The sequence below is a fragment of the Cherax quadricarinatus genome, chromosome 83 (assembly GCF_038502225.1).
Source record: "Cherax quadricarinatus isolate ZL_2023a chromosome 83, ASM3850222v1, whole genome shotgun sequence".
Taxonomy (NCBI): domain Eukaryota; kingdom Metazoa; phylum Arthropoda; class Malacostraca; order Decapoda; family Parastacidae; genus Cherax; species Cherax quadricarinatus.
The window spans coordinates 9,964,242-9,982,364 of record NC_091374.1 but is presented as its reverse complement, the minus strand read 5'-3'; the positions used below and the strand labels follow the sequence as shown (position 1 = coordinate 9,982,364).

Below are 18,123 nucleotides of genomic sequence, written 5' to 3'. Positions count from 1 at the left end.
ATGCTCAAGCAGAAGTATGATGATTAAACCTTGAAGAAATATAAGTAGGTTAGAAGAAAAATATAAAGCCTTAGTACATCAGTTGAATTACTTTAAAGATTTAAAATATTATACATATACATGGTACAATAAAGAATAAAAAGGTACAGTACTGTGACTGGAACAATACACAAATAACCAGCACATAGGAGGGACTTATTATGTTTTGGTCGGACCAAAACATCGTCATGAGCTTCTCTCTACTATGTGCAGGTTATTTGTGTATAATACAATAGTTGGAAGTGCCCATAGGTAAACTTAGACTAGGTTTGATCAGGTAGTTAATTGGGCAAGTATACGATTATATTGTATTGTTGATAACTGTGCCTAATTACAATACAGTATATAAGAGGTTAGAATTATTATGGATGTTATTCATATAGCAGTAATCAAAATCTTGTATATTGTGCTTTTCAGCTTGTGTGTTCGAATGCTTAGTTGGTTTGACTACCACGGCCATGTGTGTATTGCCTTCGACATGCTGGGCCTTAGTGTGTTTGATTTCTTGGTGAGTAAATGTTTTTTTTTTTTTTTTCAGGTAATTGTTTAAGGATCACTCTCATTCCTAGGTATAACTGAGATTCCTCCACCTTTTAATTTTTCACAGTGCTGTACCTAACCCTCATTTGCTTAATGTCAGTTTACCTTTGAGGTTAATAACCATGGTAAATGGATATATCATCATCATAAAACAGTCATTGTTTCTTTAACTAGTAGTATAATTACAAGCAATATTTCTACTTAAAAATTGGGTGAATTTTTCATTGTTTTCATTACATTATAAAAAAATGGTTAATCTCCCCCCAAGCAGGATAGACTAGAAATATGTGAATAAATTTATTTTTTTTTTTTTTTTTTTTTTTTTTTTTTTTTTTTTTTTTTTTTTTTTTTTTTTTTTTTTTTTTTTTTTTTTTTTTTTTTTTTTTTTTTTTTTTTGCAATAAGAATGAATTTTAACCCTTTTAGGGTCCAAGAATTTAAAAAAAAAAAAATTTCTTATGAAATGGTAGAAAATCTTTTTTTGAAGGTAATAAAACAAAGTACAAAATTTGATGGAAAATTGACGAAATTACATTATCACGAATATTACCGTGTCAGCGATTTTTTGCCCAATTTGACTCCTATTTTAGGCCAATTACATTATGCCAGTTGACCAAATTTTTAGCTATTTTGTTAGTATTACTCTTATTTTATCGATTGAGCACAAGAATTTGCCTAATCAGTTATTTTCACTACCCAGTAAAGTGACCAGAAATAAGTAGTTTGGCCAATTTCTCACAAACTTCAAAATATTCCAGTTTCAAAATAGGGTCTAGAATAAACAGTGCAGGCATTACTGGCAGTAAAATAACATTTCCTCTGTTTATTAGTTATGTTTCCAGGCTTTAACATGAATTCCATTATGATTTGCTATTTACATAAAGAATTTTTATTCACACAAAAAAATAGCAGATTTACTATTATGCAATATTGTAATATTTGTATAAGTAATATCAGCGCATTTGTGAATGTATGTTAGACCCGCTAGTTGACGTGTATTTGATGCATGACGTTATTTGTCTACTCTTGAACATCGGCAAAAATCGAACATTTCTGCTACTTTGAGCTCAATTTCTAGCTATTTTCAGTACTAAAATCATCTCTACTTCTGTAATATATCTTCCATTCTATCAATTGACACCAAGAAACCACGAATATAACCATAAAAAAAAATACACCGCAAAGTCGGCGTTTTATTCCAAAAACGAGGTCGCATTTTTTCTCGTTATGCACTGCATGCTGCAGGATTTGTTTTATATAAGAACATAGTAGTAGGTTGGTAGACAGCAACCACCCAGGGAAGTACTACCGTCCTGCCAGATGACTGTGAAACAGAAACCTGTAACTGTTTTGCATGATGGTAGGATTGCTGGTTTCTTTTTCTGTCTCATAAACACGCTAGATAACAGGGATATCTTGCTACTCCTACTTACACTTTGGTCACACTTCACAGACACGCACATGCATATATATATACATACATCTAGGTTTTTCTCCTTTTTCTAAATAGCTCTTGTTCTTCTTTATTTCATCTATTGTCCATGGGGAAGTGGAAAAGAATCTTTCCTCCGTAAGCCATGCGTGTTGTATGAGGCGACTAAAATGCCGGGAGCAATGGGCTAGTAACCCCTTCTCCTGTAGACATTTACTAAAAAAGAGAAGAAGAAAAACTTTATAAAACTGTGATGCTTGAATGTGCGTGGATGTAGTGCGGATGACAAGAGATGATTGCTGATGTTATGAATGAAAAGAAGTTGGATGTCCTGGCCCTAAGCGAAACAAAGCTGAAGGGGGTAGGGGAGTTTCGGTGGGAGGAAATAAATGGGATTAAATCTGGGGTATCTGAGAGAGTTAGAGCAAAGGAAGGGGTAGCAGTAATGTTGAAGGATCAGTTATCGAAGGAGAAAAGAGAATATGAATGTGTAAATTCAAGAATTATGTGGATTAAAGTAAAGGTTGGATGCGAAAAGTGGGTCATAATAAGCGTGTATGCACCTGGAGAAGAGAGGAATGTAGAGGAGAGAGAGAGATTTTGGGAGATAGTATAAATATCATCACCATATTTGTGAATGTATATTAGACCCACCAGCTGGTGCGTATTAGACACGTGAGGTCGTTTGTTTACTCTTGAATATCGGCAAAAATTTAACATTTCTGCTACTTTGAGCTCAGTTTCAAGCCATTTCCAGTGCTAAAACCAATCAAAATCATCTCTATTTCTGTAATATGTCTTCCATTCTATCAAATGAGACCAAGAAATCGCAAATACAACTATAAAAAACATACGAAAAAACACTGCAAAGTTGCTGTTTTAATCGAAAAATCATGATTTCATTTTTTTTCTCTCATTATACACAGTGTGCTGCAGGATCTGTTTTATGTGGTGCACACATACCACATAGATGTATTCTCTCATATCTAGGCCCAAATGTACCACTCACAGTTTATCAGAGTGAGCTGACCTCATGGCGTAGATCTACGGTTTGGACCCTGAACGTAAAGCCGTAGATCTACGGGACGGACCCTGAAAGGGTTAAGTGAATGTATAGGAGCCTTTGAACCAAGTGAGAGAGGAATTGTGGTAGGGGACCTGAATGCTAAAGTAGGAGAAACTTTTAGAGAGGGTGTGGTAGGTAAGTTTGGGGTGCCAGGTGTAAATGAAAATGGGAGCCCTTTGATTGAACTTTGTATAGAAAGGGGTTTAGTTATAGGTAATACATATTTTAAGAAAAAGAGGATAAATAAGTATACAAGATATGATTTAGGGCAAAATGACAGTAGTTTGTTGGATTATGTATTGTAGATAAAAGATAAAAGACTGTTGAGTAGACTTCAGGATGTACATGTTTATAGAGGGGCCACAGATATATCGGATCACTTTCTAGTTGTAGCTACACTGAGAGTAAAAGGTAGATGGGATACAAGGAGAATAGAAGCATCAGGGAAGAGAGAGGTGAAGGTTTATAAACTAAAAGAGGTGGCAGTTAGGGTAAGACATAAACAGCTATTGGAGGATAGATGGGCTAATGAGAGCATAGGCAATGGCGTCGAAGAGGTATGGGGTAGGTTTAAAAATGTAATGTTGGAGTGTTCAGCAGAAGTTTGTTGTTACAGGAAGGTGGGTGCGGGAGGGAAGAGGAGCGATTGGTGGAATGATGATGTAAAGAGAGTAGTAAGGGAGAAAAAGTTAGCATATGAGAAGTTTTTACAAAGTAGAAGTGATGCAAGGAGGGAAGAGTATATGGAGAAAAAGAGAGAGGTTAAGAGAATGATGAAGCATTGTAAAAAGAGAGCAAATGAGAGAGTGAGTAAGATGTTATCAACAAATTTTGTTGAAAATAAGAAAAAGTTTTGGAGTGAGATTAACAAGTTAAGAAAGCCTAGAGAACAAATGGATTTGTCAGTTAAAAATAGGAGAGGAGAGTTATCAAATGGAGAGTTAGAGGTATTGGAAAGATGGAGGGAATATTTTGAGGAATTGTTAAATGTTGATGAAGATAGGGAAGCTGTGATTTTGTGTATAGGGCAAGGAGGAATAACATCTTGTAGGAGTGAGGAAGAGCCAGTTGTGAGTGTGGGGGAAGTTCGTGAGGCAGTAGGTAAAATGAAAGGGGGTAAGGCAGCCGGGATTGATGGGATAAAGATAGAAATGTTAAAAGCATGTGGGGATATAGTTTTGGAGTGGTTGGTGCAATTATTTAATAAATGTATGGAAGAAGGTAAGGTACCTAGGGATTGGCAGAGAGCATGCACAGTTCCTTTGTATGAAGGCAAAGGGGACAAAAGAGAGTGCAAAAATTATAGGGGGATAAGTTTGTTGAGTATACCTGGTAAAGTGTATGGTAGCGTTATTATTGAAAGAATTAAGAGTAATACGTAGAATAGGATAGCAGATGGACAAGGAGGCTTTAGGAAAGGTAGGGGGTGTGTGGACCAGGTGTTTACAGTGAAACACATAAGTGAACAGTATTTAGATAAGGCTAAAGAGGTCTTTGTGGCATTTATGGATTTGGAAAAGGCGTATGACAGGGTGGATAGGGGGGCAATGTGGCAGATGTTGCAGGTGTATGGTGTAGGAGGTAGGTTACTGAAAGCAGTGAAGAATTTTTATGAGGATAGTGAGGCTCAAGTTAGAGTATGTAGGAAAGAGGGAAATTATTTCCCAGTAAAAGTAGGCCTTAGGCAAGGATGTGTGATGTCACCGTGGTTGTTTAATATATTTATAGATAGGGTTGTAAGAGAAGTAAATGCGAGGGTCTTGGCAAGAGACGTGGAGTTAAAAGATAAAGAATCGCAGATAAAGTGGGAGTTGTCACAGTTGCTCTTTGCTGATGACACTGTGCTCTTGGGAGATTCTGAAGAGAAGTTGCAGAGATTGGTGGATGAATTTGGTAGGGTACGCAAAAGAAGAAAATTAAAAGTGAATACAGGAAAGAGAAAGGTTATGAGGATAAAAAGATTAGGTGATGAAAGATTGGATATCAGATTGGAGGGAGAGAGTATGGAGGAGGTGAATGTATTCAGATATTTGGGAGTGGACGTGTAAGCGGATGGGTCTATGAAAGATGAGGTGAATCATAGAATTGATGAGGGGAAAAGGGTGAGTGGTGCACTTAGGAGTCTTTGGAGACAAAGAACTTTGTCCTTGGAGGCAAAGAGGGGAATTTATGAGAATATAGTTTTACCAACGCTCTTATATGGGTGTGAAGCATGGGTGATGAATGTTGCAGCGAGGAGAAGGCTAGAGGCAGTGGAGATGTCATGTCTGAGGGCAATGTGTGGTGTGAATATAATGCAGAGAATTCGTAGTTTGGAAGTTAGGAGGAGGTGCGGGATTACCAAAATTGTTGTCCAGAGGGCTGAGGAAGGGTTGTTGAGGTGGTTTGGACATGTAGAGAGAATGGAGCAAAACAGAATGACTTCAAGAGTGTATCAGTCTGCAGTGGAAGGAAGGCGGGGTAGGGGTCGGCCTAGGAAAGGTTGGAGGGAGGGGGTAAAGGAGGTTTTGTGTGCGAGGGGCTTGGACTTCCAGCAGGCATGCATGAGCGTGTTTGATAGGAGTGAATGGAGACAAATGGTTTTTAATACTTGACGTGCTGTTGGAGTGTGAGCAAAGTAACATTTATGAAGGGGTTCAGGGAAACCGGCAGGCCGGACTTGAGTCCTGGAGATTGGAAGTACAGTGCCTGCAGTCTGAAGGAGGGGTGTTAATGTTGCAGTTTAAAAACTGTAGTGTAAAGCACCCTTCTGGCAAGACAGTGATGGAGTGAATGATGGTGAAAGTTTTTCTTTTTCGGGCCACCCTGCCTTGGTGGGAATCGGCCAGTGTGATAATAAATAAGAACATAAGGGGAGTTAGTAGATGGGGAGATGGAGGTTTTGGGTAGATGGCGAGAATATTTTGAGGAACTTTTAAATGACGAAGAAATGGAGGCGGTAATTTCATGCACTGGCCAGGGAGGTATATCATCTTTTAGGAGTGAAGAAGAGCAGGATGTGAGTGTGGGGGAGGTGCGTGAGGCATCATGTAGAATGAAAGGGGGTAAAGCAGCTGGAACTGACGGGATCATGACAGAAATGTTAAAAGCAGGGGGGATGGAGTGGTTGGTATTTTTGTTTAATAAATGTATGGAAGAGGGGAAGGTACCTAGGGATTGGCGGAGTGTGTGTATAGTCCCTTTATATAAAGGGAAGGGGGACAAAAGAGATTGTAAAATTATAGAGGAATAAGTTTACTGAGTATACCAGGAAAAGTGTACGGTAGGGTTATTATTGAAAGAATTAACTGTAAGACAGAATGTAGAATTGCGGATGAGCAAGGAGGTTTTAGAGTGGGTAGGGGATGTGTAGATCAAGTGTTTACATTGAGGCATATATGTGAACAGTATTTAGATAAAGGTAGGGAAGTTTTTATTACATTTATAGATTTACAAAAGCCATATGGTAGAGTGGATAGGGGAGCAATGTAGCAGATGTTGCAAGTATATGGAATAGGTGGTAAGTTACTAAATGCTGTAAAGAATTTTTATGAGGATAGTGAGGCTCAGGTTAGGGTGTGTAGAAGAAAGAACATAAGAACATAAGAAAGAAGGAACACTGCAACAGGCCTACTGACCCATGCAGAGCAGGTCCATGCCCCTGCCCCTCCAGATTAGCCCAAAGACCCACCCAGTCTGGTCATCATCACTCAAGGATGGAGCACTGCACCAAACCCAGCAGCACAAGCTAGTCAGGTCCAACTTGCACCCACCCACACCCACTCATGTATTTATCTAACCTATTTTTAAAACTACACAACGTTTTAGCCTCAGTAACTGTACTCGGGAGTTTGTTCCACTCATCCACAACTCTATTGCCAAGCCAGTGCTTTCCTATACCCTTCCTGAATCTTAATTTTTCCAACTTGAAACCATTGCTGCGAGTCCTGTCTTGGCTGGAAATTTTCAGCACGCTATTTACATCCCCTTTATTTATTCCTGTTTTCCATTTATACACCTCGATCATATCCCCCCTAATTCTACGCCTTTCGAGAGAGTGCAGATTCAGGGCCCTCAGTCTATCCTCATAGGGAAGATTTCTGATACATGGGATCATCTTTGTCATCCTCCTCTGTACGTTTTCCAGAGCATTTATATCCATTCTGTAATACGGTGACCAGAACTGAGCAGCATAGTCTAAATGAGACCTAACCAAGGATATATAGAGTTGAAGAACAACCTGAGGACTTCTATTATTTATACTTCTAGATATTAAGCCAAGAATTCTGTTAGCTTTATTGTGAACACTAATGCACTGTTGTCTTGGTTTTAGATTACTGCTAACCAGAACTCCTAAATCCTTTTCACAATCAGTAGTATTAAGATCAACATTATTTAGTTTATATGTGGCATGTTTATTTAACTGTCCAACATTTAGAACTTTGCATTTGTCAGTATTAAACTGCATCTGCCACTTCTGCAACCATTGCATCAGTCTATTCATATCATCCTGGAGTGCTCTAGTATCCTCATTAGAATGAATTGGACGGCCTGTTTTGGTGTCATCAGCAAATTTGCTTATTTCGCTATTTATTCCCTCATCTATGTCATTTATGTAAATTGTGAACAACGGGCCCAACACTGACCCCTGGAGACTACTTCCCGGTAAAAGTAGGTCTTAGACAGGGATGTATAATGTCACCATGGTTGTTTAATATATTTATAGATGGGGTTGTAAAAGAAGTAAATGCTAGGGTGTGTGGGAGAGGGGTGGGATTAAATTATGGGGAATCAAATACAAAATGGGAAGTGACACAGTTACATTTTGCTGATAATACTGTGCTTATGGGAGATTCTAAAGAAAAATTGCAAAGGTTAGTGGACGAATTTGGGAATGTGTGTAAAGGTAGAAAGTTGAAAGTGAACATAGAAAAGAGTAAGGTGATGAGAGTATCAAATGATTTAGATAAACAGAAATTGGATATCAAATTGGGGAGGAGGAGTATGGAAGAAGTGAATGTTTTCAGATATTGGAGTTGACGTGTCAGCGGATGGATTTATGAAGGATGAGGCTAATCATAGAATTGATGAAGGAAAAAAGGTGAGTGGTGTATTGAGGTACATGTGGAGGCAAAAAATATTATCTATGGAGGCAAAGAAAGGGAATGTATGAAAGTATAGTAGTACCAACACTTATATGGGTGTGAAGCTTGGGTTGTAAATGCTGCAGCAAGGAGGCGGTTGGAGGCAGTGTAGATGTCCTGTGTGGTGTAAATATTATGCAGAAAATTCGGAGTGTGGAAATTAGGAGGTGTGGAGTTAATAAAAGTATTAGTCAGAGGGCTGAAGAGGGTTTGTTGAGGTGGTTTGGGCATTTAAAGAGAATGGATCAAAGTAGAATGACATTGAGAGCATATAAATCTGTAGGGGAAGGAAGGCGGGGTAGGGGTCGTCCTCGAAAAGGTTGGAGGGAGGGGGTAAAGGAGGTGTTGTGGGCAAGGGGTTTGGACTTCCAGCAAGCGTGCGTGAGCGTGTTAGATAGGAGTGAATGGAGACAAATGGTATTTGGGACCTGACAATCTGTTGGAGTGTGAGCAGGGTAATATTTAGTGAAGGGATTCAGGGAAACCGGTTATTTTATATAACTGGACTCGAGTCCTGGAAATGGGAAGTACAATGCCTGCACTCTTAAAGGAGGGGTTTGGGATATTGGCAGTTTCGAGAGATATATTGTGTATTTTTATATATATATACTTCTAAGCTGTTGTATTCTTGGCACCTCTGCCAAAAACAGTGATTATGTGTGAGTGAGGTGAAAACATTGAATAATGATGAAAGTATTTTCTTTTTGGGGATTTTCTTTCTCTTTGGGTCACCTTGCCTCGGTGGGAGACGGCCGACTTGTTGAGGGGGGGGGAAAAAAAAAAGAACACTGCAACGGGTCTGCTGGCCTATGTGAGGCAGGTCCAATTCTCCCACCGGCTTAAGCCAATGCCATGACCTAGTCAGGTCAGTCACGTCACTTAAGGGAGGAGCACGGCATCTGACGTAGTAGCACAAGCTAGTCAGGTCCAACTCACACCCACCCACACACTCGTGTATTTATCCAGCCTATTCTTAAAACTACACATCATCTTAGCTTCTATGACTGTACTCTGGAATTTGTTCTACTCATCCACAACTCTGTTACCAAACCAGTGCTTTCCTATATCCTTCCTGAATCTGAATTTTTCCAATTTAAAACCATTGCTGCGAGTCCTGTCTATGTTAGATATTTTTAGCATGCTATTTACATCCCCTTCAATAATTCCTGTTTTCCATTTCCAAAATGAAAGAAAATACTTTCATAATCATTCAACACTTTCACCTCACTCACACATAATCACTGTTTTTGCAGAGGTGCTCAGAATACAACAGAGAAGCATATACCTATAAAGATACACAATATATCCCTCCAAACTGCCAATATCCCAAACCCCTCCTTTAAAGTGCAGGCATTATACTTCCCATTTCCAAGACTCAAGTCTGAGTATATAAAAATAATCGGTTTCCCTGAATCCCTTCACTAAATATTACCCTGCTCACACTCCAACAGCTCGTCAGGTCCCAAATACCATTCATTCCTATATAACACACTCACGCACTCTTGCTGGAAGTCCAAGCCCCTCGCCCACAAAACCCCCTTTACCCCCTCCTTCCAACCTTTTTGAGGATGACCCTTACCCCACCTTCCTTCCCCTACAGATTTAAATGCTCTCCATGTCATTCTACTTTGATCCATTCTCTCTAAATGACCAAACCACCTCAACAACCCCTCTTCAGCCCTCTGACTAATACTTTTATTAACTCCACACCTCCTAATTTCCACACTCCAAATTTTCTGCATAATATTTACACACAATTTTCATTTACAACCCAAGCTTCACACCCATATAAGAGTGTTGGTACCACTATACTTTCATACATTCCCTTCTTTGCTTCCATAGATAACTTTTTTGTCTCCACATATACCTCAATGCACCACTCGCCATTTCCAATTTTTCTTTATCTAAATCATTTGATACCCTCATCACCTTGCTCTTTTCTATGTTCACTTTAAACTTTCTACCTTTGACACACTCCCAAACTCATCCACTAACCTTTGCAATTTTTCTTCAGAATTTCCCGTAAGCACAGTATCATCAGCAAAAAGCAACTCTGTCAATTCCGATTTTGTATTTGATTCCCCATAATTTAATCCCACCCCTCTCCCGAACACCCTAGCATTTACTTCTTTTACAACCCCATCTATGAGTATATTAAACAACCATTGTGACATTACACATCCCTGTCTAAGACCTACTTTTACTGGGAAGTAGTCTCCCTCTCTTCTACACCCACTAACCTGAGCCTCTCTATCCTCATAATAACTCTTTACAGCATTTAATAACTTACCACCTATTCCATATACTTGCAACATCTGCCACATTGCTCCTCTATCCACTCTATCATATGCCTTTTCTAAATCCATAAATGCAATAAAAACTTCCCTACCTTTATCTAAATACTGTTCACATATATGCCTCAATGTAAACACTTGATCTACACATCCCCTACCTATTCTGAAACCTCCTTGCTCATCCGCAATCCTACATTCTGTCTTACCTCAAATTCTTTCAGTTATAACCCTACCGTACACTTTTCCTGGTATACTCGGTAAACTTATTCCTCTGTAATTTTTACAATCTCTTTTGTCCCCCTTCCCTTTATATGAAAGGACCATACATGCTCTTTGCCAATCCCTAGGTACCTTCCCCTCTTTCATACATTTATTAAACAAAAATACCAACCACTCCAACACTATATTCTCCCCTGCTTTTAACATTTCTGTCATGATCCTGTCAGTTCCAGCTGCTTTACCCCCTTTCATTCTACGTAATGCCTAATGCACCTCCCCCACACTCACATCCTGCTCATCTTCACTCCTAAAAGATGGTATACCTCCCTGGCCAGTGCATGAAGTTAACGCCTCCCTTTCTTCGTCGACATTTAAAAGTTCCTCGAAATATTCTCACTATCTACCCAATACTTCCATCTCCCCATCTACTAACTCCCCTACTCTGTTCTTAACTAACAAATCCATTCGTTCCCTAGGGTTTCTTAACTTGTTTAACTCCAGAATTTTTCTTATTTTCATTAAAATTTTGTGACAGTGCCTCTCCCACACTATCATCTGCTCTCCTTTTGCACTCTCTCACCACTCTCTTCACCTTTCTTTTACTCGCCATATACTCTACTCTTTGTATAACACTTCTGCTTTGTAAAAACTTCTCATAAGCTAACTTTTTCTCTTATATCACACCCTTTACTTCATCATTCCACCAGTCACTCCTCATTCCTCCTGCACCCACCCTCCTATAACCACGAACTTCTGCCCCACATTCTGATACTGCATTTTTAAAACTATTCCAACCCTCTTCAGAGCGCGCGTGCACACACACACACACACACACACACACACACACACACACACACACACACACACACACACACACACACACACACACACACACACACACACACACACACACACACACACACACACACACACACACACACACACACTCACACACTCACACTCACACTCACACTCACACTCACACACTCACACTCACTCTACTCATACTTGCACTAGCCCAATTTTCTGCCAATAGTTGCCTATATCTCGTCCGAACTTCCTCCTCCCATAGTTTATGCACTTTCGCCTCTCTCTTGTTGTTGCCATTTTCCTCTTGTCCTATCTACCTCTTACTCTAACTGTAGCTACAACTAAATAATGATCCGATATATCAGTTGCACCTCTATAAACATGTACATCCTGGAGCCCACCCATGAACCTTTTATCCACAAGTGCATAATCTAACAAACTACTTTCATTATGTGCTATATCATACCTTGTATTTTATTTATCCTCTTACATAAAATATGTATTATTACCAAACCTTTTTCTACACATAGCTCAATTAAAGGCTTCCCATTTTCATTTACCCCTGGCACCCCAAATTTACCTACCACTCCCTCCACCACATTTTTACCCACTTTAACATTGAAATCTCCAACCACAAGTACTCTCACACTTGGTTCAAAACTCCCCACGCATTCACTCAACATTTCCCAAAATCTCTCTCTCTCCTCTACACTTCTCTCTTCTCCAGGTGCATATACACTTACTATAACCCGCTTTTCACATCCAACCTTTATTTTACTCCTCATAATCCTTGAATTAATACATATATACTCCCCCTTTTCCTGCCATAGCTTATCCTTCAACATTATTGCTACTACTCCTTTAGCTCTAACTCTATTTGAAACCCCTGACCTAATCCCATTTATTCCTCTCTACTGAAACTCTCCCAACCCCTTCAGCTTTGTTTCACTTAAAGCCAGGACATCCAACTTCTTCTCAGTCGTAACATCCACAATCATCTCTTTCTTGTCATTCGCACGACTTTCATGCACATTCAGACATCCCACTTTGACAATTTTCTTCTTTTTAGTAATAGTACAGGAAAAGGGGTTACTAGCCCATTGTTCTCAGCATTTTAGTTGACTTTTACAACACGCATGGCTTACGAAGGAAAGATTTTTATTCCACTTCCCCCATCGATATAAAAGGAAAAGTAATAAGAACAAGAACTATTAAGATAAAATCAAAGAAAACTCAGATGAGTGTGTGTAAATAAACGTGTACATGTATGTGAGGTGTGACCTAAGTGTAAGTTGAAGTAGCAAAACATACCTGTAATCTTGCATATTTATGAGACAGACAAAAGACATCAGCAATCCTACCATCATGTAAAACAATTACAGGCTCTCGTTTTACACTCGCTTGGCAGAACGGTAGTATCTCCCTGGGTGGTTGCTGTCTACCAACCTATTACCTATAATCTCAATCATATCCCCCTAATTCTATGCCTTTCTAGAGAGTGCAGATTCATGGCCCTCAGTCTATCCTCATAAGAAAGATTTCTGATGCATGGGATCAACTTTGTCATCCTCCTTTGTAAGTTTTCCAATGCATTTATATCCATTCTGTAGTACGGTGACCAAAACTGCACAGTATAATTTAAATGAGGCCTAACCAAAGATATATAGAGTTGAAAAACAACCTTACAACATAGTTGAAGAACAACACTTATAACATAGATGCATTCTCTCATATTTAGGCCCAAATTTACTTCTCACAGCTTATCTGAGTGAGCTGAGCTCAAGATGAAGCACTACAGCTTGGACCTTCAAAGGGTTAATGTAGTAAACAGTCATTTTCTGGAAATAACATTTATATTTTTATTACAGAAAGACAACAATTACCGTCCCTATAGCTTGGAACAGGTTCGGCACATCTCTTATCAGCTATGCTATGCGGTCAAGTTCCTCCATGATAACAAATTGACCCATACTGATCTCAAACCTGAAAACATACTCTTTGTTGACTCCGACTATAATTTAACGTATGACCCAAAAAAGGTGAGCAAGACCATTCATGCTAATAAAATATCCTGGTACATTTAATTGCTCGTATTGGCTATAAATCACTAGATATACAGGTATCTTCATAATGAAGTAGCAAAACTTGGCACTACAGTAGATACTATAACTATTATAATCTTTACTGTTCAAAATTTTGAAAATGACAACATTGAGGATAGTATAGCTGAGATTTGATTGAATTAACATTTTTTTTTTTTTCCAGAAAAGAGACATTAGAACAGTAAAGAAGACAGATATTCAGCTAATTGATTTTGGCAGTGCAACATTTGATCACGAGCATCACAGTACTATAGTTTCTACAAGACACTATAGAGCCCCTGAGGTTATTTTAGGTTAGTTACAATCCTTGTTTTCATTATATGCTCTTGTGAGGAATGTAGTTATTATCGGTACTTGTTTTTATACAATGAAGTACAGTAGCCCAATATAAAATGTGAGAAGTATAATAAATTAAGTGGTAAGAAAATGATAATCTATCTGGGAACATTGAAATCATAACTCTAGTTCACTTGTTTGTAATACTATGTAGGTTCTTAATTGACAATGACCCAAATTCTGATTTAAGGGCTAGGTCATTCACGCTAAGACTTCAGCCATATTCTCTATGATAAATTATAAATGAAGAATAAAAATATGCATTTAATTAGAAAATTAAATGTATTTTCTTATTGAACAACAGTGCTCGAATAGCTCTGAGAGACCTGGTGGGAATGGTTTATGTGCTGAAAAAATTATTGTAATTAAGTCTTCAGCAAAATCAATCTATAACTTAGCTTAAATTAACACAAGTTTTGACTTGCCCCACATTATTTATTTATTTCCCTTGTAATGCATTAATAGGACTACCAGTTAATGTTTTTGCTTAAGTTTGGAAGGGATTTGGATATCTTGTGCTTAGACAAAGAATTGATAAAATCAAGTATTGCTGAAACTTTAAATTTATCTACACTGTTCAGTCTAAATGAAAAGCAGGATCTTGCTGGTTTCTTATCTGAAGTGGAAAGTATAGTTATATAGCTGTGTTAATTGTTCACTATACAGAGTTGGGTTGGCAACAACCATGTGATGTATGGTCCATCGGGTGTATAATGTTTGAACTGTACCTGGGCATCACCTTATTCCAAACACACGATAACCGGGAACATTTAGCGATGATGGAGCGAATCCTTGGACCCATCCCTTATAGGTAAGTCATTCACTGCTGTGGAATTACCTTTTGAGTTTGGTTCAACATCCTAACATTTGTGACTGCTATGAAAGAATCCTATGATATAGACTTATACTTCCTATTGGAAGTCTGCTTACACCTTGTTTGTTTAATTCTCTCTCTACTTAATTCAGAATCTTTTACACTCTTATTAAATGTTTTCTGCCATTCCTGTGGCTCACGTGAATATTACTTTTAACCACACCCTCTCATTCTTGTTTTGTACCTGGTAAAGAACCTGTTCTTGTGTACTCTGTCTATGCTACTCAAGAGTTTTGTATGCAATTATCACATTACCTTTTGTTCTTAGTTATTTATTAATATAAGGTCAGGTTCTCGTATTTTTTCTTCATACCTTATTTCCCTCAACTCTGCAACTAATCTTTATGCACTCCTTTGTATTGAAATTCTGAGGTTTTATGAGTGTGTGTGTATTGATAATCTGGACCATTATTCATCCATTGTATCAGAATGTTTGTTTACAGTTTTTTATAAATAATACTCTGAAGTGTGTTGCAAAATATTTTATCGAGTACCAAAACTGTATAGATGTGATAGACAAACTGCAGCAGTGCAGTAGATAAAAATTGACTTGTCCAAGTGCTGGGGCATAATTCTTGGGAATTTGTAGACATAGAAAAAATACTACTAGCACTGAAGTTTGATGTACCTTGGAGAAGAGATCGTAGAGGTCTTAAACCCTTAAATGTGCAACATCCTTTCAATTTTGATACCAGTGGTAGTATCATCTTGCCAGAATGTCCTATAACCTATACCCTAAGTAAAGAGAAACAATTCTGGAATGTGTAATACATGTTTGGCTGGCCAGGTGGCTGGCTGGGTGGCTGAGTGACTTTCCTGTCTCTGTCTCCATCTGTATCTGCACATCTCTGCCTGTCTCTGCATCTCTGTCTATATGTCTGTATCTGCACATCTCTGCCTGTCTCTGCATCTCTGTCTATATGTCTGTATCTGCACATCTCTGCCTGTCTCTGCATCTCTGTCTATATGTCTGTATCTCACAGATACACACAAATAGTTATTGTCTTTTTTTTTTTTTTTTTTTTTTTCAACAAGTCTGCCGTCTCCCACCGAGGCAGGGTGACCTAAACAAGAAAGAAAATCCCCAAAAAGAAAATACTTTCATCATTCAACACTTTCACCTCACTCACACATAATCACTGTTTTTGCAGAGGTGCTCAGAACACAACAGTTTAGAAGCATATACCTATAAAGATACACAACATATCCCTCCAAACTGCCAATATCCCGAACCCCTTCTTTAGAGTGCAGGCATTGTACTTCCCATTTCCAGGACTCAAATCCGGCTATATAAAATAACCGGTTTCCCTGAATCCCTTCACTAAATATTACCCTGCTCACACTCCAACAGATCGTCAGGTCCCAAATACCATTCGTCTCCATTCACTCCTATCTAACAGGCTCACGTACGCTTGCTGGAAGTCCAAGCCCCTCGCCCACAAAACCTCATTTACCCCCTCCCTCCACCCTTCTCGAGGACAACCCCTACCCTGCCTTCCTTCCCCTACAGATTTGTACACTCCATGTCATTCTAATTTGATCCATTCTCTCTAAATGACCAAACCACTTCAACAACCCCTCTTCAGCCCTCTGACTCATACTTTTATTAACTCCACACCTTCTCCTAATTTCCACACTCAGAATTTTCTGCATAATATTTACACCACACATTGCCTTTAGACAGGACATCTCCACTGCCTGCAACCGCCTCCTCGCTGCTGCATTCACACACCAAGCTTCACACCCATATAAGAGTGTTGGTACTACTGTACTTTCATACATTCCCTTCTTTGCCTCCATAGATAATGTTTTTTGTCTCCACATATACCTCAATGCACCACTCACCTTTTTTCCCTCATCAATTCTATGATTAACCTCATCCTTCATAAATCCATCTGCCGATGCGTCAACTCCCAGGTATCTGAAAACATTCACTTCTTCCATACTCCTCCTCCCCAATTTGATATCCAATTTCTGTTTATCTAAATCATTTGATACTCTCATCACCTTACTCTTTTCTATGTTCACTTTCAACTTTCTGCCTTTACACACTCCCAAACTCATCTACTAACCTTTGCAATTTTTCTTTTGAATCTCCCATGAGCACAGTATCATCAGCAAAAAGCAACTGTGTCAATTCCCATTTTGTATTTGATTCCCCATAATTTAATCCCACTCCTCTCCTGAACACCCTAGCATTTACTTCTTTTACAACCCCATCTATAAATATATTAAACAACCATGGTGACATTACACATCCCTGTCTAAGACCTACTTTTACTGGGAAGTAGTCTCCCTCTCTTCTACACACCCTAAATTGAGCCTCACTATCCTCATAAAAACTCTTTACAGCATTTAGTAACTTACCACCTATTCTATATACACCTTCCATCCGACTTACGACCGAGTTCGGTTCCGAGAAACCGGTCATAAGTCGAAATGGTCGTAAGTCGAAATTTGCTACTGAATGTCAACAAAACATTTTTGTAATGACTTTATTTTATTGTTTTATTTTGGTATTTCATGTTTTACTTTACTTTTTATGTTGTTAGTAATGTATTTTATACTGTAAGGTTTAGGATAAACACTGTGTACAACACAGATAGTTGTTTATTTCCCAGAAATTTGGCACAAAAAACATGGTCGTAAGTCGGATGGTAGGTGTACTTGCAACATCTGCCACATTGCTCCCCTATCCACTCTATCATATGCCTTTTCTAAATCCATAAATGCAATAAAAACTTCCCTACCTTTATCTAAATACTGTTCACGTATATGCCTCAATGTAAACACTTGATCTACACATCCCCTTCCCACTCTGAAACCTCCTTGCTCATCTGCAATCCTACATTCTGTCTTACCTCTAATTCTTTCAATTATAACCCTACCGTACACTTTTCCTGGTATACTCAGTAAACTTATTCCTCTATAATTTTTACAATCTCTTTTGTCCTCCTTCCCTTTATATGAAGGGACCATACATGCTCTCTGCCAATCCCTAGGTACCTTCCCCTCTTTCATACATTTATTAAACAAAAATACCAACCACTCCAACACTATATTCTCCCCTGCTTTTAACATTTCTGTCATGATCCTGTCAGTTCCAGCTGCTTTACCTCCTTTCATTCTACATAATGCTTCACGCACCTCCCCCACACTCGCATCCTGTTCTTCTTCACTCCTAAAAGATGATATACTGTACCTCCCTGGCTAGTGCATGAAATTACCGCTTCCCTTTCTTCGTCGACATTTAAAAGTTCCTCAAAATATTCTTGCCATCTACCCAAAA

General features: G+C 38.6%; 1 protein-coding gene across 7 annotated transcripts in view; it reads left to right on the top strand.

The window, feature by feature from the left end:
• The window catches only part of LOC128702095 (probable serine/threonine-protein kinase dyrk2), a 148,904-nt gene that overhangs the window by 91,522 nt on the left and 39,259 nt on the right, over window positions 1-18,123 (top strand). For all 7 annotated transcript variants that reach the window (XM_070102819.1, XM_070102816.1, XM_070102818.1 and 4 more), the window contains 4 exons: window positions 457-547; window positions 13,391-13,561; window positions 13,788-13,917; window positions 14,627-14,771. In XM_070102819.1, coding sequence (XP_069958920.1) covers window positions 457-547; window positions 13,391-13,561; window positions 13,788-13,917; window positions 14,627-14,771 — 537 coding nt within the window. The remainder of the gene's footprint in view (window positions 1-456; window positions 548-13,390; window positions 13,562-13,787; window positions 13,918-14,626; window positions 14,772-18,123) is intronic.